The 23,008-nt window shown below is 41.1% G+C and overlaps 1 protein-coding gene across 1 annotated transcript in view; it reads left to right on the top strand.

Moving 5' to 3' along the window:
• The window catches only part of LOC139387276 (protein crumbs homolog 1-like), a 30,822-nt gene extending 9,301 nt beyond the window's left edge, over positions 1-21,521 (top strand). The window contains 5 exon segments of the mRNA XM_071133391.1: positions 9,037-9,202; positions 15,999-16,920; positions 17,137-17,178; positions 17,371-17,493; positions 21,088-21,521. Of these exon segments, the coding sequence (XP_070989492.1) occupies positions 9,037-9,202; positions 15,999-16,920; positions 17,137-17,178; positions 17,371-17,493; positions 21,088-21,376 (1,542 nt within the window). The 3' untranslated portion in view covers positions 21,377-21,521.
• The last annotated feature ends 1,487 nt before the right edge of the window (positions 21,522-23,008 follow it).

Consider the following 23,008-nt stretch of genomic DNA (forward strand, 5'->3'; position numbering starts at 1 on the left):
TAGACAGAACTAAACAACTAGCCTCTCTAAAACCAGAATATGAAACATTCCCAAATGCTAAATGTGAATTCTTATACTTACAAACTAGACAATCAAATAATGAAAATGCAGATAGACCTAGCAGGCTCTTGGAGCTAAAACAATCTGAATGTCTAGCCTCTATCGACGCCATCAAAGACTCTAATACTCTTCACCCTCCCAAATTAATCAGGTGTTAATCTCTACACATCCAAATCTTCTTAAGATCCTGATTTACTAACCTCATCTGAACTACTTGAGATTTCCATCTCGTTACAACAAGCGGAAGAAGATGAATGTCCCATTTCAATCCATGAACTGAAATTGGCCACCTTAACTATGCAGAAAAATAATAAACCCCAGGCCTGGAGGTATACCTCTAAAACTCCTGTTAGCACTTTGGTATTTAAATAGCCCATTATTTTTAAATTCAATAAACTACTCTTTACAAATGGGTTCTTTCCACTGGGACCAAAAAACAGCTCTAATTTCCCTATGTCTTAAGAAGGATAAGGACCCTATTGAATGCTCAAGCTATAGGTAGGCCTATTGCACTTTTGAACAGCGATTTTAAAATCTATTCTAAGGTGCTGACAAAGAGATTGGAGAAGCTGGTGCATGGTTTGATCCATTTTGATCACATTTTTTGAGAGGCAGACTCGTCTGAGATAATATCCAATGTCACTTTCATGTTATCGACTCAGCTCCTGTGCATAATCTTCCTGTGCAGTGCTGTTCCTCGGTGCTGTCCCTTGACTGCTTAGAATGGACATACTTATGGGTTGTGTTAAAGTGTTTTGGGTTGGGATCCTCTATCATTCACAGGACTCTCTACAACGAGCCTTTTGCTCGAGTTCTCACCGGTTGATCCACTTCTCCGCAGTTTAGGGTGCAAAGAGGCTCAAGACCAGGTTGTCCATTATCCCCAATTTTATTTGCCTTGTCTCTTGAGCCTCTTGCCCAGGCTGTGCGAAAAAGTCCAGAGACCTATTATTATTAAAGGTACTGTCCAGCATATTTCCTTGTATGCAGATGATCTAGTTTTCTTATCAGATATTTCTAACTCCATGTCATTCTCTTAAAATGGCAATCAGCAGTTGAAACAACAGAGCGCCCCTGTTTCTGTAAAAAGCTGAGGGATGGGGCTAAGAAATGTAAGCACTCTCATATTCATAGACGGAGCTATGGATGCAAAGACTGGCCATCCCTGTTATCAAAATTATAGTTTTAACCATGTTTTTATAGTGTTTGTTTACATTTACGTTGCTTACAAACATTGGAGTAAAATATATTTTTGGTTCTGATGGGCTTTGACAGTTGAACTAAGCTCATGAGGCAATTATGAATTATATTCTTCAAGAATCAATGGGTGGGTGCACATTGTTAATTCACAAGTCCAAAAATGGCTGGAGCAATTGCAGATTGCACCTTTAAATTATTTGAACCTTTTGGTTTCTTTTCAGGATATAATATAAATTGGTCCATTTTATAGCCCCTAAATCCTGCAGCTGAGGAGTATTCTCTCCCCACAACACACACTCTCCAATTAAATCCAATAGGTTTCACCTATCTGGGGATCAAATTCTAGCCCACTTTCCAACTAATGGTACAAGACAATTACTCAGCTACTATTGGGAAAATTAAAGAGGACTTGGCCCACTTGTCTCCCTTACATATTACACTTCAGGGTAAAATTTCAGTGATTAAGATGAACATTCTTCCTTGCTTTAATTTTGTATTTTCTATGCTTCCCAATTCACCCCTCTTCAATATTTCAAAGAATTGTATATATTGTGCAGGAATTTCATCTGGAAAGACAAACGACCCAGAATACCCTGCAGCGCCCCAAACCGTTTGGTGGACTGGCTCTACCTAACTTTAAAGAATTACTTTTCTTTCCACTTGAGATTTCTGAAAATCTGTCTAGATCCCACTAATCAAGCCACATTGGGACCCAATGAAGAGGCTTTAATAAAACCTATTAGACTACAAGTATTCTCTGGCTGTAAACAAAAATCTACATGTCTCAGAATGGGTCCAATAATTGCTAATGCAGATAAAGTGTGGCGACAGGCCAATGCCCATCTTATGATCTCATTCCATGTTCACAGTCCTTTTCACTTATGAAACAATAACATAATCTTATCAGGCTTAAAACCATTTGATTTTCCTCAATGCTCTAGTAGAAATATTTTAACCCTCAGTGACATCTTTAACAATTCAGGTCTTCAAACTTTTTAAGACCTCAAAGAATCATATCATCTTCTCCGAAGGCTTTTAGAGCCGAGCAGAGCCTGGGATTCTCTGATTCTGGTTAAGACTTTTGAATATTCCCAAATCTATTGGCCTGGTCTCCACTCTCTACTCCAAATGTAACTCTACCGAAAAGAGTGCAACTGCGGTCACTTCCATCTGGAACAGAGAACTTCTAGGTTGTTCTGAGAACATTTGAACTGAAAGGTGATATGGAACAATGATTTCTCATCAGAATAATTATCTCACCAGTTAATTCATTTAAAATGTATTCACAAATATTATATACCATATCGCCGCTTCCAGATTGATCCGTTTAAAAACATATATACACTGCTCAAAAAATAAAGGGAACACTTAAACAACACAATGTAACTCCAAGTCAATCACACTTCTGTGAAATCAAACTGTCCACTTAGGAAGCAACACTGATTGACAATAAATGTCACATGCTGTTGTGCAAATGGAATAGACAACAGGTGGAAATGATAGGCAATTAGCAAGACACCCCCAATAAAGGAGTGGTTCTGCAGGTGGTAACCACAGACCACTTCTCAGTTCCTATGCTTCCTGGCTGATGTTTTGGTCACTATTGAATGCTGGCGGTGCTTTCACTCTAGTGGTAGCATGAGACGGAGTCTACAACCCACACAAGTGGCTGAGGTAGTGCAGCTCATCCAGGATGGCACATCAATGCGAGCTGTTGCAAGAAGGTTTGCTGTGTCTGTTAGCGTAGTGTCCAGAGCATGGAGACGCTACCAGGAGACAGGCCAGTACATCAGGAGACGTGGAGGAGGCCGTAGGAGGGCAACAACCCAGCAGCAGGACAGCTACCTCCGCCTTTGTGCAAGGAGGAGCAGGATGAGCACTGCCAGAGCCCTGCAAAATGACCTCCAACAGGCCACAAATGTGCATGTGTCTGCTCAAACGGTCAGAAACAGACTCCATGAGGGTGGTATGAGGGCCCGACGTCCACAGGTGGGGGTTGTGCTTACAGGACGTTTGGCATTTGCCAGAGAACACCAAGATTGGCAAATTCGCCACTGGCGCCCTGTGCTCTTCACAGATGAAAGCAGGTTCACACTGAGCACGTGACAGACGTGACAGAGTCTGGAGACGCCGTGGAGAACGTTCTGCTGCCTGCAACATCCTCCAGCATGACCGGTTTGGCGGTGGGTCAGTCATGGTGTGGGGTGGCATTTCTTTGGGGGGCCGCACAGCCCTCCATGTGCTCGCCAGAGGTAGCCTGACTGCCATTAGGTACCGAGATGAGATCCTCAGACCCCTTGTGAGACCATATGCTGGTGCGGTTGGCCCTGGGTTCCTCCTAATGCAAGACAATGCTAGACCTCATGTGGCTGGAGTGTGTCAGCAGTTCCTGCAAGAGGAAGGCATTGATGCTATGGACTGGCCCGCCCGTTCCCCAGACCTGAATCCAATTGAGCACATCTGGGACATCATGTCTCGCTCCATCCACCAACGCCACGTTGCACCACAGACTGTCCAGGAGTTGGCGGATGCTTTAGTCTAGGTCTGGGAGGAGATCCCTCAGGAGACCATCCGCCACCTCATCAGGAGCATGCCCAGGCGTTGTAGGGAGGTCATACAGGCACGTGGAGGCCACACACACTACTGAGCCTCATTTTGACTTGTTTTAAGGACATTACATTAAAGTTGGATCAGCCTGTAGTGTGGTTTTCCACTTTAATTTTGAGTGTCACTCCAAATCCAGACCTCCATGGGTTGATAAATTTGATTTCCATTGATAATTTTTGTGTGATTTTTTTGTCAGCACATTCAACTATGTAAAGAAAAAAGTATTTCATAAGAATATTTCATTCATTCAAATCGAGGATGTGTTATTTTAGTGTTCCCTTTATTTTTTGGAGCAGTGTATATATAATTTATCTTTGTTTAGCATAAGATTGATTGATTAATCACTCAATGTACATGCAAAAAAAAAAAATCTACCTGCAGTAGAGCATGCTGGGAAAAATACTTTAAAAAGAGAGTTGGTGTAACTTCTCATTTAGTTTTGAGTCAGTACCACAAACATTTTAAGTAATAATGTATTTTCATTGATTTGGGTTCAACTTACTAGAAGTATTTGTATAAAAAATGCCTTGGAGTTTACAGTGGCATAATACAAATATTCATTGACATTTTGGAGAGTTGCAATTTAATAAGAAAAAAATATTACACGGGTTTGAGTGAGAGGTCTAAGTGGTGTTTCCTAGTGGTCACACACCTCTCCAAACTGTGCACAGTTCAGGCTAATAATTTCAATGCACTTTTATGACCTAAGGAAAGAGCCTCAACTATAAGGTGCATTTTTTGCCATCTAGGAACTGAAGCAAGCACCCTTGTAGTTTTTTGTTTGGAACACAGCCCTGCCACTGGGCACTAAAGTCAATTCAACATCTATTCCACGTTGGTTTAACGTCATGTCATTGAAATGACTTGGAAACAATGTTGATTCAACCAGTGTGTGCCCAGTGTGATGCGTCACCACTATCACACAATTACTGTTGTTGTTTACGCAATCCAAAAATGTTCCATTATTAAATGTTCCAACATGACTAGCTAAGTTATAAAATACAATCTTACAGTTTTTGTCTTTCAAAAGGCACCTCAGACAGACAGATTGTAATGTTGGTGTGCATAGAAAGGAGTCATGAGTGCATTCAAGTGCGTGTTCCGTGACAAATTTTCTTCACAACATGACAAACAGGCTCATTGTGTTCAGGACAACCCAGGGTATAACGCATGTTATCCTTGCAACTGTGTATCAAACATGGTGATCATAAATGTTGATAACGACAATGACATGAGTTTTCAAATATTGGAAATGTGAAGTGCACATTTGGACTCATGGGTGTGTGGATTGCTTGTATGACATCAAAGTGGTATTCATTATAATCCTCAACCTCTCATCTTTCAGAACACATTTCCCTCACTCAGACAACAAATGTGCAAATGTAGCGGGAGGGATAGGGGGCATATTCTTGTGGCGCACGATGCTGAAGTTTATAGCGGCTGTCAGTCAAAACCCATACAGCGCTGTGAAGCAGAGCCCTGACTTCATGTATAGCATGTTACTGTAAAGCTACTACGTTTCAAGTCAGGCGCTTATCAATGACCAAATCTGACACTTTAAACCCGTATGTATACAGGATGACTGGCTGAGAGTGGAAAGGGCTACACAATCAAAACAAATGTACCAACTTTTCCGAAAATGGATATAGCGCATTTCGTAATGAAACTCTTCATTTGTTACATCCTCGCAGCTCTTTTTTGGTGTGGTGCCATGTCTGCAGCATGTTTGCCAGGTTTTCTTGTTAGAGGGCGTGTCCCTCATTGTCACTTCCTATTATCCTGAATCAAGGGGTGTCGGGTGATACCACCTCCATCCAGCATGTAGGGGAAATGGATTTCCCCATCTCAAAATATGCTAGAATGTACTATTTAAAATGGATGTAATTAAAACAAATCGTGTTAATGATAATGCATAACTAAAATCATATTTATGGTAAAAATGTTAAAAGATTAGATCCTTGGATGAATTGTGTGTGTATCTTCACAGCCTACCCGCCTCATATTTTTGGAACTGTCCGAAAGGCTTTCGTTAAACCCTTCATTTGAGTTGCTCCTGGTCTGCTATTTGTATCTGTATTTATTATGGATCCCTATTAGCAGCAGCTACTCTTCCTGAGGTCCGGCAAAATTAAGGAAGTTATACAACTTTAAAAACATTACAATACATTCATTCATTACAGAATTCACATCACACTAAGTGTGTGCCCTCAGGCCCATACTCCACTACCACATACCTACAACACAAAATCCATGTGTGTGTGTGTATGCATGTGTCTGTGCCTATGTTTGTGTTGCTTCACAGTCCCTGCTGTTCCATAAGGTGTATTTTTATCATTTTTTTAGAATCTGATTCTACTGTTTGTGGAATAGAGCTCCATGTAGTTATGGCTCTATGTAGTACTGTGTGCCTCCCGTAGTCTGGTCTGGACTTGGGGACTGCAAAGAGACCTCTGGTGGCATGTCTTATGGGGTATGCAATGATGTCAGAGCTGTGTGCTAGTTGTTTAAACAGACAGCTTGGTGATGAAGTCAATATCTCCTCTACTTTGAGCCAGGAGAGATTGACATGCATATTATTAATGATTGATCTCTGTGGCTGGCCTTGTTCTGAGCCAATTGAACATAAGTCCCTCTTTGTGGCACCTGACCACACGACTGAACAGTAATTCCAGGTGCAACAAAACTAGAGCCTGTAGGACCTGCCTTGTTGATAGTGCTGTTAAGAAGGTAGAGCAGTGCTTTATTATGGACAGACTTCTCTCCATCTTAGCTACTGTTATATCAATATGTTTTGACCATGACGGTTTACAATCCAGGGTTACTCAAAGCAGTTTAGTCACCTCAACTTGCTCAATTTCCACATTATTTATTACAAGATTTAGTTGAGGTTTAGGGTTTAGTGAATTATTTGTCCCAAATACAATGCTTTTAGTTTTTGAAATATTTAGGACTAACTTATTCCTTGCCATCCACTCTGAAACTAACTGCAGCTCTTTGTTAAGTGTTGCAGTCATTTCAGTTGCTGTAGTAGCTGACATGTATAGTGTTGAGTCATCCGCATACATACACACCGGCTTTACTCAAAGGCAGTGTCGTTAGTGAAGATTGAAAAGAGTAAGGGGCCTAGACAGCTGCCCTGGGGAATTCCTGATTGTACCTGGATTATGTTGGAGGCTTCCATTAAAGAACACCCTCTGTGTTCTGTTAGACAGGTAACTCTTTATCTACAATATAGCAGGGGTGTAAAGCCAAAACACAAGTTTTTCCAGCAGCGGACCATGATTGATAATGTCAAAAGTCTAACAAAACAGCCCCCCAATCTTTTTATCATCAATTTCTCTGAGCCAATCATCAGTCATTTGTGTAAGTGCTGTGCTTGTTGAATGTCCCTCCTTATAAGTGTGATGAAAGTCTGTTGTTAATTTGTTTAATGTAAAATAGCTTTGTATCTGGTCAAACATAGTTTTTTGGTAACAAAAGGGTTGGTAACAGGATGATTGGTCGGCTATTTGAGCCAGTAAAGGGGGCTTTACTATTCTCAGGTAGCGGAATGACTTTTGCTATGTAAACCTCAGTTAAGCTTAAGATCAGTTCACTTGTATTTATTTACAGACATTATACTGTATGTATTCTATTTTATGCACATTATGGTTTTGATTATCTTACTTTGTAAATGCACTATATACAAAAAAGTATGTGGACACCCCTTCAAATTAGTGAATTCAGCTATTTCAGCACACCCATTGCTGATAAGTGTATAAAATTGAGCACACCATCATGCAATCTCCATAAACAAACATTGGCAGTAGAATAACCTTACTGAAGAAATCAGTGACTTTCAACATGGCACAATCATAGCATGCCACCTTTCCAACAAGTCAGTTTGTCAAATGTCTAAACTGCTATAGCTGCACCGGTCAACTGTAAATGCTGTTATTGTGAAGTGGAAACGTCTAGTAGCAGCAAAGGCTCAGCCGCAAAGTGGTAGGCCACACAAGCTCACAGAATGGGACCACCGAGTGCTGAAGCGCACAGCTCGTAAAAATTGTCTGTCCTTGGTTGCAACACTCACTGCTGAGTTCCAAACTGCCTCTGGAAGCAACATCAGCACAATAACTCTTTGTGGGGCGCTTCATGAAAAATGGGTTTCCATGGCCGATCAGCCTAAGATCCCGATGCGCAATGCCAAGAGTAGTCTGGAGTGGAGTAAAGCTTGCCTTCATTGGTCTCTGGAGCAGTGGAAACGTTCTCCGGAGTGATGAATCACTCTTCACCATCTGGCAGTCCGACAGATGAATCTGGGTTTGGCGGATGCCAGGAGAACACTACCTGCCCAAATGCATAGTGCCAACTGTAAAGTTTGGTGGAGGAGGAATAATGGCCTGGGGCCGTTTTTCATGGTTCAGTCTAGGCCCCTTAGTTCCAGTGAAGGGAAATCTTAATGCTACAGCATACAATGACATTCTAGATTATTCTAGAATGTCACTTTCCAACTTTGTGGCAAGTTTTGGGAAGGCCCTTTCCTGTTTTAGCATGACAATGCCCCCTGCTCAAAGCGAGGTCCATACAGAAATGGTTTGTTGAGATCGGTGTGGAAGAACTTGACTGGCCAGCACAGAGCCCTGACCTCAGCCCCATCGAACACCTGAATGGGATGAATTGAAATGCCGACTTCACTAATACTCTTGTGGCTGAATGGAAGCAAGTCACCGCAGCACTTTTCCAACAACTAGTGGAAAGCCTTTCCAGAAGAGTGAAGGCTGTTATAGAAGCAAAGGGGGGGACCAACTCCATATTAATGCACACAATTTTGTAATAAGATTTGTTCAACGAGCAGGTGTCTACATACTTTTGGTCATGTAGAGTAATTTAAGGGTTAGGAAAATAAACCCTCTAATATTTCTACCATACTCAGTTCAGTCTTTCGTTGCCTGCTTGGTCTGTCCCTTTTCTCTCATTTCTGAGCATGAGCTTAGCTTGCTAATGACATCGCTTATAAGTGTGATTTAAGGATGTCTATTGGAGAAGCAGATCCTGGAACTCTTCATTCATATTCTCTTTGACAACATATTTGCCCCATGACACAGCACAGTTGCCCCATGACCCAACACAGTTGCCCCGCCATGACAAAGTCAACTGCTTGACAGAGTTATTGTTTGTCTCCTACAGAAAAACCCGTGTCTGAACAGCGGAGCGTGCTACTCCATGTGGGACGACTTCATCTGCAATTGTCCTCCCAACACTGGAGGGCGTTGCTGTGAGGAGGTCAAGTGGTGTGAGCGGTCTCCGTGCCCCTCGACTGCAGCCTGCCAGTCCCTCTCCCAGGGCTTTGAGTGTGAGTTGTTAGTTCGAGAATCCCTTCCTGAACAGATTATAAAGAGATTATCAATCAAATTCCATTCTGCAGAATTCACTATTACTTACAGCAATGTTTCCAAAACTTCTCCTTGAATACCTCCAGAGAGTTCAAACTAATTGACCTAATCCAGTATCATCACACGTGATTCAATTACCGGTAGCTCACTAATCATCAACCCCTTTATTAGCTGAATGCGGTCTGCTTGATTAGTTGAATTAGGTCTGCTTAATTAGTTGGATCAAGTGTGCTGTACATGAATAGATCAAATACGTGAAACTGTCTGGGGGTTCTCAAAGACGGGTTAGGAAATACAGACATAAAGCAATTGCTTCTCTGTATTTGGCATATTGTATATAGAGTAGGCTATTATGTCGGCCTATTCATACTGTCAGTGTGTATCCATTGAATGGACTGTTGGCTATTCTGCCTTTATAGACTTATTTGATGGAGTGATTGTGAGACCCAAACATTTTTGCAAATGCGTTTTTCCAACACTGACAAAATACATCTAGCTCTGGCTCTGTTTCTCTGTTTCTTTTTGTCTACATAATCACTACAACACAAGCAAATGGAGGATACGTCTAGGTTTAAGGAGAATAACTATGTAGTGCATGGATCAACTAGATTCAGCCGGGGGCCGATTTTCTTCTTGAGCAGATGGTCAGGGGGACAAATTGACTGCAGAGGCCCAAACAGATATAATACTTGACTCAAACAGTTGAGTTCAGGTCCATCCTGTTTCCATTCATCATCCTTGAGATGTTTCCACAGCTTGATTGGAGTCCACCTGTGGTAAATTCAATTCATTGAACATGATCTGGAAAAGCACACACCTGTCTAAATAAGGTCCCACAGTTGACAGTGCATGTTAGAGCAAAAACCAAGCCATGAGGTTGTAGATTTGTCCGTAGAGCTCCGAGACAGGATTGTGTCGAGACACAGATCTGGGGAAGGGTATCAAAACATTTCTTCAGCATTGAAGGTCCCCGAGAACACAGTTTGGCCAAACTGGCCGCCAGGCCAAACTGAGCAATCGGGGGAGAAGGACCTTGGTCAGGGAGGTGACCAATAACCCGATGGTCACTCTGACAAAGCTCCAGAGTTCCTCTGTGGAGATTGGAGAACTTTCCAGAAGGACAACCATCTCTTCAGAACTCCACCAATCAGTCCTTTATGGTAGAGTGGCCAGACGGAAGCCACTCCTCAGTAAAAGGCACATGTTAGCCCGCTTGTAGTTTGCCAAAAGGCACCAAAAGGAATCTGACCATGAGAAACAAGATTATCTGGTCTGATTAAACCAAGATTGAACTCTTTGGCCTGAATGCCAAGCGTCTTGTCTGGAGAAAACATGGCACCATCCCTATGGTGAAACATGGTGGTGGCAGAATCATGCTGTGGGGATGTTTTTCAGCGGCAGGGAATGGGAGACTAGTCAGGATCGAGGGAAAGATGAACGAAGCAAACTACAGAGATCCTCGATGAAAACCTGCTCCAGAGCACTTAGGACCTCAGACTGGGGTGAAGATTCACCTTCCAACAGGACAACAACCTTAAGCACACAGCAAAGACAATGCATGTATGGCTTCAGGTGTTCTTGAGTGTCCAGAGCCCGGACTTAAACCCAATCTCTGGAGAGACCTGAAAATAGCTGTGCAGTGACGCCCCCCTCATCCAACCTGAAAGAACTTGAGAGGATCTGCAGAGAAGAATGGGAGAAACTCTCCAAATACAGATGTGCCAAGCTTGTAGCGTCATACCCAAGAAGACTGGAGGCTGTAGTCGCTGCCAAAGGTGCTTCTACAAAGTACTGAGTGAAGGGTCTGAATACTTATGTAAATGTGATATTTCAGTTTTGTGATTATGGTGTATTGTGCATAGATTAATTTTATTTTAGAAAAAGGCTGTAACGTAACAAAATGAGGAAAAAGTCAAGGGCTCTGAATACTTTCCGAAGGCAGCGTATATGGTTCCTTACCCTGAAAGTAGTCTATGGACCAGGAGAGACTGTAATCCATGGCTCTGATTTCTTTAAACAGACACTAACAACTTCAGACAACTTTAGCTAAGACTAACCAAAAAAATCAGTTGGAGAGATGCAACAACCATTCAATGTTCAAAATGTCATAGTCCTAACTGAAAGGTGATTTGGCCCAGTTGTTGAACATTGCACTTGCACCCATCTCTCTCGTAGATTTTTGGTTAGCAGTGGCTAAAATTAGCTGAATAGAATGTTAATAGAATCCATTATAATGAATTCAAACCATGGTTTACAGTCTTTCCTGGCAGATACATCTACTGACTAAGGTCTAAAATAGAGAACTTATCCTTTAATTCCCAATTAAACAACCTGTCTCAATCTGGAAGTACTGCAACCTTTGCACCTGGTACAACCACTTAGTAAATCCAGACCATATGGATGGATAACGCTGATAACGTGTCATGTAAGGTTCCCCCCATCCAGTAGAGCTTACTGATGTGTACTGTAACATACAGTGTATATAGGTGCAATCTGTAATTTGATTTCCAGTCAACAGCCCACTTGTTGTGTCTTAACAAATTGTTTGCAATTTCAACCTGTTCTATTTTCAAATCCTAGTGCCAAGAGTGGTAATTTACCTGTCATATGAGCTTGCTTGCACAGAGGTTGGGGGGGTAGCAATATTTGAGTTGTGTCCTTAAAAACGTGTGCCAATTTCAGTATGTGCTGGTGAGGATATTTAAGACCAACCAAAAGCTGATTTTAGCAGTTGGCTATGGCATGGATTTTGACAGCGGAAGCGCAGCCTATCCAGCCGTGACGCACAGTGCCCATATGCACAGGGAACAAGAGAGATGTGCCTTTAATTGTTTAATTTGATTAAAAACCAAGCATAGCCTCTCAATGAAGGCATTTGATTTTGTCCTGCCCAAAGCATTCACCAAAGCTTTATTAAAATATCAAGTTTGGGAGCAGCAAAACAATTGTTGTACATTATTTTAGCCAGCTCCTGTTATTATTTTGGATGTTTGTCAAATGGAAGAAGAGATGGATAATAAAATAATCCAGTGACACTCCTATTTAGAAACATTTAAGTTATTTTCCTGTAACAATTGCTTGTTTTACGTTTAGTTTGATGCCTCTGGTGTCTTTCTTATCCTGACCATAAATTAGGCAAGTAGCCTATCCATTAAAGGTTTCTAAAGGGTCTACTCAAGGCTCTTGCCATCATGCTTTTGCATTATTCACATAGGCAGTGGCAATTTTTAGCATGTAAATCTTGGTGGGGCAAACAAACAAAAAAATGTGGGATGCATGCCAGCAAAACAACAAAACACTTAACAATACATTAATTGCACTATAACGGTGACAAACGGTGCCCACAAACTGTTAGGGCCTACATAAAGCTGTCCCAACAGCAGTCCCCACATCTTACGACTACTACACCTGACTATCAGAGGAGCCTTGTCTGGCAGCGAAACAGTTAATTCAGGCTCAATTACTTTAAAATAATATATATAGCTGATATGCCTGACTTGCTTTAAACAAATGTGGTTTCTACTGACAATTGAGATTTACAAACTATGGCATAAGGAGACGACAAGCGGATAGAGCAATCCGTAATTTCAATTAAGACATTCATGAGCGAGCTAGGACGGACGTAGTCAATATAGCTATTTGGTTAGCACTTTTGAAATGTCCAGCGACATAAATCAGAACATGGGCCATTCTTACAGTGTTCTCCCTGTACACCAAGTCAGAACCGTAGGATAAATAAAGGGGGCATATAAGCAGACAATGAGAACTCTTACAATATTTGATTACATTTCTCAAAAATAGGTTATAGGCTACATGTGCACCACCAGGTCAGAACAGTAGACGAAATTAAGAGGGATAAATAGACCAAATTATTAGGGTGAGGCACATGGGCTACTAACATCTTACTACACAATATACATTTAATGTTAGTTTCTTAGCTACAGAATACATATCTCCCTGGCATATTACATCATTGATGCAGCAGCATACAATACATTTTTGGACTCACCTTGCTGTGCTGTGCTCACATGAACAGGAAGGTGTCGCAGCGGTACTTCGTGGGCAAATTCTGTGATCAAAGTCTGGCATTCTTTAGATTTATGGTGCTTTCAAAACTGGGAACTTTGAAAAAAACAAGGCTGAATCATGATGACGTCATTGCTCTTCGGGTCGTAGCTCTAGAAAGAGGCTGGATTTACAATTCCGATTTGGATGACCGTTCAAAATGTATTTTCCCAGTCGGAGCTCGTTTATTCCCGACTTCCCAGTTGTCTTGAACTCACTGAAGTCAAGTTTTCGAGGTCCGAGTTAATATGTTTTGAGAGCGACACGAATCATGCTTCATTGACAGCATGGCCAATGTTGAATGTTTATCATTTTAAACTTGGAAAAGAGTCCCTTAATCCCAAATTTGAGACCACACAGCCACTGTCACGGATTCCTTCCAAACCACTCATTGTTAAATTTGATATTTCCAACTTCTGTAATGTTTATGGCCAATGAGCAACGATACATTTTATCTATAATTTCTCGTCATTATTTATCTTCATATAAAAAGGATTAAAAAGGATTGCTAGCTAATATATTTGATTTAACCAGCTAGGCAAGTTGAGAACAAGTTCTCATTTACAATTGCGACCTGGCCAAGATAAAGCAAAGCAGTTCGACACATACAACAACAGAGTTACACATGGAGTAAAACAAACACAGTCAATAATACATTAGAAAAATAGGTCTATATACAATGTGAGCAAGTGAGGTGAGATAAGGGAGGTAAAGGCAAAAAAGGCCATGGTGGCGAAGTAAATACAATATAGCAAGTAAAACACTGGAATGGTTGATTTGCAGTGGAAGAATGTGCAAAGTAGAGAGGAATAATGGGGTGCAAAGGAGCAAAAATAAATAAATACAGTAGGGAAAGAGGTAGTTGTTTGGGCTAAATTATAGATGGGCTATGTACAGGTGCAGTAATCTGTGAGCTGCTCTGACAGCTGGTGCTTAAAGCTAGTGAGGGAGATAAGTGTTTCCAGTTTCAGAGATTTTTGTAGTTCATTCCAGTCATTGGCAGCAGAGAACTGGAAGGAAAGGCGGCCAAAGGAATAATTGGTTTTGGGGGTGACCAGAGATATACCTGCTGGAGCGCGTGCTACAGGTGCGTGCTGCTATGGTGACCAGCGAGCTGAGATAAGGGGGACTTTACCTAGCAGGGTCTTGTAGATGACCTGGAGCCAGTGGGTTTGGCGACGAGTATGAAGCGAGGGCCAGCCAACGAGAGCGTACAGGTCGCAGTGGTGGGTAGTATATGGGGCTTTGGTGACAAAACGGGTGGCACTGTGATAGACTGCATCCAATTTATTGAGTAGGGTATTGGAGGCTATTTTGTAAATGACATCGCCGAAGTCGAGGATTGGTAGGATGGTCAGTTTTACAAGGGTATGTTTGGCAGCATGAGTGAAGGATGCTTTGTTGTGAAATAGGAAGCCAATTCTAGATTTAACTTTGGATTGGAGATGTTTGATGTGAGTCTGGAAGGAGAGTTTACAGTCTAACCAGACACCTAGGTATTTGTAGTTGTTCACATATTCTAAGTCAGAGCCGTCCAGAGTAGTGATGTTGGACAGGCGGGCAGGTGCAGGCAGCGATCGGTAATGTTGACATGATCAGGCCAATCAAACTACTGTACATATAACGTGATTTGATGTCATTTTAGCTGTGGCCAATGACCTTGAGCCTTCTTGAATGGCCACTTCTGATGTAACTCGTAGCACCCAAGGGGCTAGAATTTTCGAAGTCTACCCTTAGACTTTGCAGTGACGTAGTGTCCCCATGAGTGACCCACCACCACAGAAAGCATTGAGCTAGGCTGAAACACCTACATTTTAGAGCTGCCTTTCTCAAGAAAACAAACAAGAGACCATGTTTGTGTGCGGCTTTATTAACTGAATGAAATATATAATTTGTTTACATTGTTTGCCAACTGATATGTGACGTATTAATGCCAAAATAACATGCAAAACAGGCATTTTTTGCTGAAAATGTGAGTCTACCACACCTGCCCTGAATGACCAGTCACCACTGCACATAGGACAGTGCATACTCCATTCGGCTTGTATCCATACCCATTTCCAAAGAGTGCGTCTTATCCAGTTACCAAAGACGCACTCCTCCAAACATATTCAAATTTTTTAGTCAAAAAACATCATTAACGGTAGGCTTAGGCTATGTCTTGCTTACTGAGAATGTGCCTCATACATACTGGAGCCTAGTATTTTTTATTTGAGGAGAAACCTCGTTGAAGCCAATTACAACAATGTTGATTGTCAACACTCCAAACATATTGATCAAATGCTGGATGTTGCCATCACTCATTACTGTAACCTATGCTCTTTAATACATCTTAGTATAAATCCACAATGGACTAGGACAAGAATATTCCGTGTCCCCGGCCGAATTAGAGTTGATAACGGCGCAAAACCGTCAATAACTTACACAACCTGAGATTAATGCATGCAGTATGAAGCCAAGGAATGCCTTGATTGGCAAACCCTCATCATACCTACAACTTGTTTATTCATCAAAACCCAGCCATTTCATGCCACCGCCAGCTATTGCGCTCATAATTCCGGCTGTGAAAATATAACAATTATTTCTGATACACCCGGGGCCTATAGCGCTACCGGCAGCACTAGGTTTATGTTAAGTTTGTTAAAATAGAACCCTATGTCTTAATTAAACCTCTGCTGTTTTGCATTCCAGGTGTGTCCAACGTGACCCTCTGGAATGACAGCATACTGTCCTACAGAGGCAATGAGAAGATCAGCCGCCACCTCAGCAGCATCCTCCTCAGTGTGCGAACCAGGCAAACGGACACCACGCTACTACATGCCGAGAAAGGCTCTGAGTTCCTCACAATCTCCCTCCAAGACTCTCGCCTGGTGCTGGAGCTACAGGCAGGCAGTGGCGAGGCCTCCCCCAAGCTGACTGTCCAGAGCCAAGGCCTTCTCAGCAACGGCCAGTGGCACACAGTGGAGATGTCCATGGAAGCTCCGGATCTACAGACCTCCAGGTGGATCATGGTCCTGGACGGGGGAAGAGAGGGAGGAGAGAAGGAGGTGTCTGAAGCCACCTCTGGGAGCCTGGACTTCCTCAGGGAGGGAGTGGACATCCTCTTGGGGGGTTTGGGGCCTGAGGCTGGGGGGAACCTGGCTGGATGTTTGGGCCCTGTCCAGATCGGTGGGCTCCCGCTGCCCTACTATGGTGACACCGACCTGAACCTTCCCAGGCCCCAAGAGGAGCAGTTTGTGAGGACCCCCGGTGTCGCCATCCCACAATATGGCTGCTGGGGAGCCAGTGTGTGCTCGCCCAACCCCTGTCTGAACCAGGGGGTATGTGAGGACCTCTTTGACCTCTCTCTCTGCAGGTGCCCGTCTGAGTGGATTGGGCCACAATGCCAGAATGATGCGAACACCTGCGCTGTCAAGCCCTGCGTACATGGAAACTGCACTGTCCTAGGGGAGGGTTACGTATGTGCATGTGAGCCAGGGTACGAGGGGGCCAGGTGTGATAAAGATGTGGATACGTGTGAGAACAACAAGTGCGGCCCAGGGGCCACCTGTCTCAGGGGCCTCCAAAACAACACCTGCCTCTGCCCCAGGAACATGACCGGGCCCCTCTGCAAGTGAGTCTCAAACACTCCCCATTTTGCCCTTAAACCCTAACCTATCTACAATCCCCACTACGCTAACATAAGGCTAAACGCTAAGAGAACATGTCCAGAGACAAATATGCAAAGCACAACAAAACCATCCAAAGCTATGATTCAATTGTGTGTGTGACATATTACATAAAAGGGTGATGTGAACACAAAATGACCCTTAAAATCATTATCTTTCAGTGAGAAGGTTCCAGAAGTCCCGTGGTACATTGAAAAGATACCGTAAGAAATGTTAAGTTCTTTCAAGTCATTTGTAAAAAATAATCTTGTCTCAAGCCAATACAGGTTCACGCAGAGTGACTAGACACATCAACTGAGTCAACTAGCTAACAATCCTGTTTGAACCATGATGCCAGCTATCAGACTCTTAACTGTCATATCTCATTCTTATACGTTTGTGTCGCTCTACTCTAGATACCCCAACCTGCCCGTATCCATGTGTCCTGGCCACAGATGGAACTACAGCTGCTTCAACGGGGGGAATTGCTCTAAACTGGACAACACCTGTGATTGTCTGCCAGGTTTTATAGGGCAATGGTAAGCCATGGCTTTAAACAATAGTACATCTGTAGTAAACGCTTGCATCAATGAATCTTAATGAAGCCGAAGTGTAATTTAAATGTAATTCAAGCATTCTTGAAGATAAAGACAATCCTTGTCCTGAGCAGAGGATCCCAATTTCAATCTCCAAAACTCCCCCCAAAAACTGTAACTGGCAAAAAAATACGAAAACGTTTTTTATATAGTTCATTGCACTAACCCCCTGTGACTTTAAACTGTGACTCCTTAAAGATGTGTCCCGTGGTTTGGTCAATGATTTTTCTTAAAATCCTAAATGACTGAGGAATGAACAGGGTCAACTATATCATGAGGACCCCATCTTCATTTCCTGATTGCATATAGTGTAACAAGACGAGACCTCATAGGGTCAGATAAGTTCTCTACTTGTGATAGATTTAAACAAACCATATTGATATCACCATGGTCAAAACCATAACCTGTCAACTCCATCTCCCTTGAAGATTAAGATAAAATATGAATTATCAACAGAATTAGCACTGGAGCATTATATAGTGGTATAAGTCAAACAAAAATAAGTTTGGAGATTTGCATTGCATACATTTGTATGACATATTTGGATAATCTAATATTAGAATTAAACAATCAAGGCCTTTAAACACATTTATTGTTGGACAATAAATGTGAAAATGAAATGCCTTTTATGGTGTCTGAAAGAGTTGACATAAATCCAGGTAGGTGCATTTTATAAAAACATTTTAATTGGGAGATTGTTACCTTACACAGTGGGATAGCTGATACTTCTGGTCTAATTGGTCTATTGCACCAATGTATATTAATAATAATAATCTTATTATTAAAATATAAAATAACTATAAAGTAATAGAGTTATATTTCATGAAATCCCCCGTCTGCAACAGGTGTGAGGTAGACTTTGATGAGTGTGCGTCGTGTCCCTGTGAATACGGAGGCTACTGCCACAACCTCGTCAACAACTTCCGCTGTGATTGTGAGATCAACTTTACAGGTGACCAGTGCCAGATCGATGTCAATGATTTCTACCTGTATCTGGCCCTGCTGCTGTGGCAATACATGTTCCAGCTCACATCCTACCTCCTCTTGCACCTCGACGATGCCCCCGAGATTGATTGGGTACACCAGCTGATGGACGGCAACTAAGGGCCCATTGGGAGCCAACATGTGCTACGAAGAGTTGATTGAGTTTTCTGGGTAGATGTTACCCCCACCTCCTAGACACAGTTCTAGGATCAGTATACCCTTCCCAAATCCTTACCTTCACCATTAAGGGGTACATAGAAATCCTATCCTCAGTATTTCCTGGGCATCCCACTCCCAATTAGCTAATCTGGACAATTTAGAGGTGAAGTGATACTGTACATATTTCTGTACTGTATGGTGTATCAACATGGCTTGCGTTAAACAAGTCAGCCAAAGAAGGTGACGTGATTAGAACAGATTAAAGTTAACGCTTCTAATTAAGTGACCTGCAGCTCTTCCTATTACCATAGAGTATGCTCATTTTAATGTCTATATCCATCCAGATCTGACTTTCATACTGAAAGCCCATCATGGTAGAAGGCTGTTTTTCTGTGCCTTACAACAAGAAAATATTTGTGGGAACAATGTTTTTTCTAAAGGTATTTATGTTTTCTAATTTAAGAAGATGAATGTTAATAGAACCCCATTTGTTTGTTTATTTGTTTGTTTGTTTGTATGTATGCATGTATGTATGTATGTATGTATGTATGCATGCATGCATGCATGTATGCATGCATGTATGTATGTATGTATGTATGCATGCATGCATGCATGCATGGATGTATAACTTGTGTATATATTTTGTACATACTGTACCTATTCTTTTGAGTTGCGCGCCGGTAAAACAGTGAGAACATCTATAGTTGTGAAATGTTGTTACTAGCAGGTCATTTATAATAAGAAACTGAATATTTAACACAAAAGCAGAAAGCTATAATCCCAATATGTACTGTACATACATAATATGTAAAGGTGAAAATATGCATAATAATAATAAATAAATAAATCATAATAATAATAATTTTAAAAAATGAAACCATATCATGACCAATACTTGGCATCTATAAGGTCTTATTTATGCATACATGTAAGCAATGACATGAGAAATATATATATTAGCACTGAGTGAATCTAAATCAAACTTATATGTTTATGTTACTTAATAATATTACTCTGTACATACTTTCCATTTGTATTATTTATTTATTCAGGAAAACCCCATTGAGACTATGGTTTCATTCCAGAGGGTGCCCTGATCACAGTAACCAGTACAATGTATAAATAAAAACACCAATCAATACAAAATACCACGTTTATGAAAAACAGCTACAGTCCTCAGCTACTACTTTCTCAATTAACACCATAAACTGTCTGAGCAGCACCAGAAAATCTAACTGTAATGAGTTTTGCAAATTGTTCCTGCAGTGAGGCTAAAAACGGATTTGCCTAAATCGGTGGAGACCCGAGGAACCTCAAATGTTAACCAACCCTGTGAACGGGTTTGGCAACTCATGTTTTTATACTTCTTCAACAAAGTTAGGAAAGCCATAGGCTTGTGTAGTAGAGCTTTGTAAACAAAAAGGGAATAGTGACAATGGAAAATTACTTTGTAAACATTTTCGGGTTACTTCCTTGCAATTCCGATAAAAAAAATGTAATCGAGTTATTAAAGAACAAATCTCAGGAATTGCTGTGATTCATTTCTATTAATTGCAAATCCTGAATTTGAACAAATTTGCACACAAGTTTTCATACAAAAACAAAACAATATTGACATCCTGATTTTGTCTAAAGTAATGGTTAGCAAAATTAGGTCAATTGAGAAAGCACACTTTCTTTAACCTCAATATAAACTTGTTTTTACATTGGATTGTTGTTTTTATCTGTGTAGATTATGTATTGTGGATGTTTTCAGTGTATTTTAAAAGGCTTTCAGACAATGTGATTAATTACGATAAAAATAAAACGAGTGGACTAAAATTACAAAAAGTTAACTGAACTCTGACAGCCCTGATAATAACATATTCCATTTAGCAGTCACTTTTATCCAAAGCAATTTACAGTCAGTCATGTGTGCATACATTTCCTAATGGGTGACCTCAGAGGGAATCAATCGCACGATCCTGGCATTGCAAGCGCCAAGCTCTACCTCTATCAACTGAGCCACACAGAACCACATATTGTGATACCTTAACCAGCCTTCTCCTCAAGAATTCATATGTCAGGTGTTTAAATCACATTTTTTGATTTGATGTCTCCTAAAATAAATCATTTAAATTTGTATATTGACTTGTTTCAACAAGGAAAGTGGTCTGAGGCGGTCATAGAATTCAAGAACAAATTTCTGATGAGAAAGAATGATGAATGCCAAAATGTTTTGTCAATTTATTTTACGGCCACTACAAGCACCAATCTGTCTGTTTTGTAATATCGTACCAATGTATATGCATAATAATATTATTGACATTATAATATTAAATTAATTCATATTTAATGTTCTTATTTAATTAATAAAATGACAATGTATTTAATTAAATTCCCTGTCTGTAACAGGTGTGAGGTAGACTTCGACGAGTGTTTGTTAAACCCCTGTGATAACGGAGGCTACTGCCAAAACCTCCCCAATGGCTTCCACTGTGAGTGTGGGATCAACTTCTCAGGCGACCAGTGCACGGTTGATTGCAACGACTTCTACTTGTACCTGGGCCTGGTGCAGTTGCAATTCATGCTCCAGCTCATTTCCTACCTCATCCTGCACATTGATGATGGCCCAGAGATAGACTGGGAACACCAGCAGATGGACAATGACGAGGAGCTCATTGGGGCCAACATGGATGACTAAGGGGCTAATGGAGCCAACATGGATGACTAGGGGCCATTGGGAGTCAACATGGACATCTAGGGGCCATTGAGAACCAACATGGATGACTAGGGCCATTGAGCGCAAACATGGACAGACTGAGGGGCTAATGGAACCAACATGGATGACTAAGGCCAATTGGCAGTCAACATGGACAACTAAGGGCCATTGAGAACCAACATGGATGACTAGGGGCCATTGGGTGTCAACATGTGCTATGACGAGTTGATTGAAAGTTTTGCGTAGATGTTGCTCACACCTCTTAGACACAGGTCTAGGATCAGTATACCCTCCCCATATCCTTACCTTCACCATTAGGGGGTGGAATGGAAAAACAGACCTCAGATCACATCTAGGGGCATTCCATCCCCTTTTAAAAATGTCACCTAAAATGACATACCCAAATCTAACTGCCTGTAGCTCAGGCCCTGGAGCAAGGATATGCATATTCTTGGTACCATTTGAAAAGGACACACTTTGAAGTTTGTGGAAATGTGAAAGGCATGTAGCAGAATATAACACATTAGATCTGGTAAAAGATAATACAAAGACAAAAACTGTACTTTTGTCATCTTTGAAACGCAAGAGAAAGGCCATAATGTATTATGATTTTGGCCACTAGGTGGCAGCCGAGTGTGTGCGCGCAAGGTTTTAGACTGATCCAATGAACCATTGCATTTCTGTTCAAACTGTTGTATTAAGACTGCCCAAATGTGCCTAATTTGTTTATTAATAACATTTAATGTTCAAAATTGTGCACTCTCCTCAAACAATAGCATGGTATTATTTCACTGTAATAGCTACTGTAAATTGGACAAGAATTTAAGCTTTCTGCCAATATCAGATATGTCTATGTCCTGAGAAATGTTCTTGTTATTTATAAACTCATGCTAATCGTATTAGCCTACATTGGCTCAACCGTCCCGTGGAAGGGACACCGATCCCGAATAAGTTTAAGTTAATGTGGACGATTAAGAGTAAAGGGACACAGTACATATTTCAGTACTATGTATATTAGAGTCAGCCAAGGAAGGCCAAGTTAACTTTCATCTGTTCTAAATAGAATGACATGCAGCTCTTCCTACTACAATACAGTATTACAAGAGAAAGATCAGTATTTTGACAATGAGTTGTAAATGTTGTAGTTGTTAATGAGAACTTGTTCTCAACTGGCCTACCTGGTTAAATAAAGGTGAAATACATTTTTTTTTTTAAATGTACAACTTAATGTTAGATTGTTCCTCACCCTGAAAGTGACCATAAATTACAGTTTCTCCTGGCCCATAAACTACTTTCAGGGTGAGGAACCATCTAACATTAAGTTGTAAAATACTGAACTTCCCCTTTATTGTCTATAGCCATATAGACCAGATTTTCATACTGAAACTCCCACATGGTAGAAGGCTGTTTTTGTGCCTTACAATCTGAATACATTTTCACTTAACTTTTTCCAAAGGTATTGCATGTTTTTTGTTGTTGTAATGAAGCAGAATGTTGATATAAACCCCATTTGATATTTATGTATAGCTTGTGCATTTATTGTGTATATACTAGGGGTGTCAAACGATAATTGTATCAATTAGAATTAATTGCACAATTTACTGTAATTATTAG

The sequence above is a fragment of the Oncorhynchus clarkii genome, chromosome 28 (assembly GCF_045791955.1).
Source record: "Oncorhynchus clarkii lewisi isolate Uvic-CL-2024 chromosome 28, UVic_Ocla_1.0, whole genome shotgun sequence".
Lineage (NCBI taxonomy): Eukaryota > Metazoa > Chordata > Actinopteri > Salmoniformes > Salmonidae > Oncorhynchus > Oncorhynchus clarkii.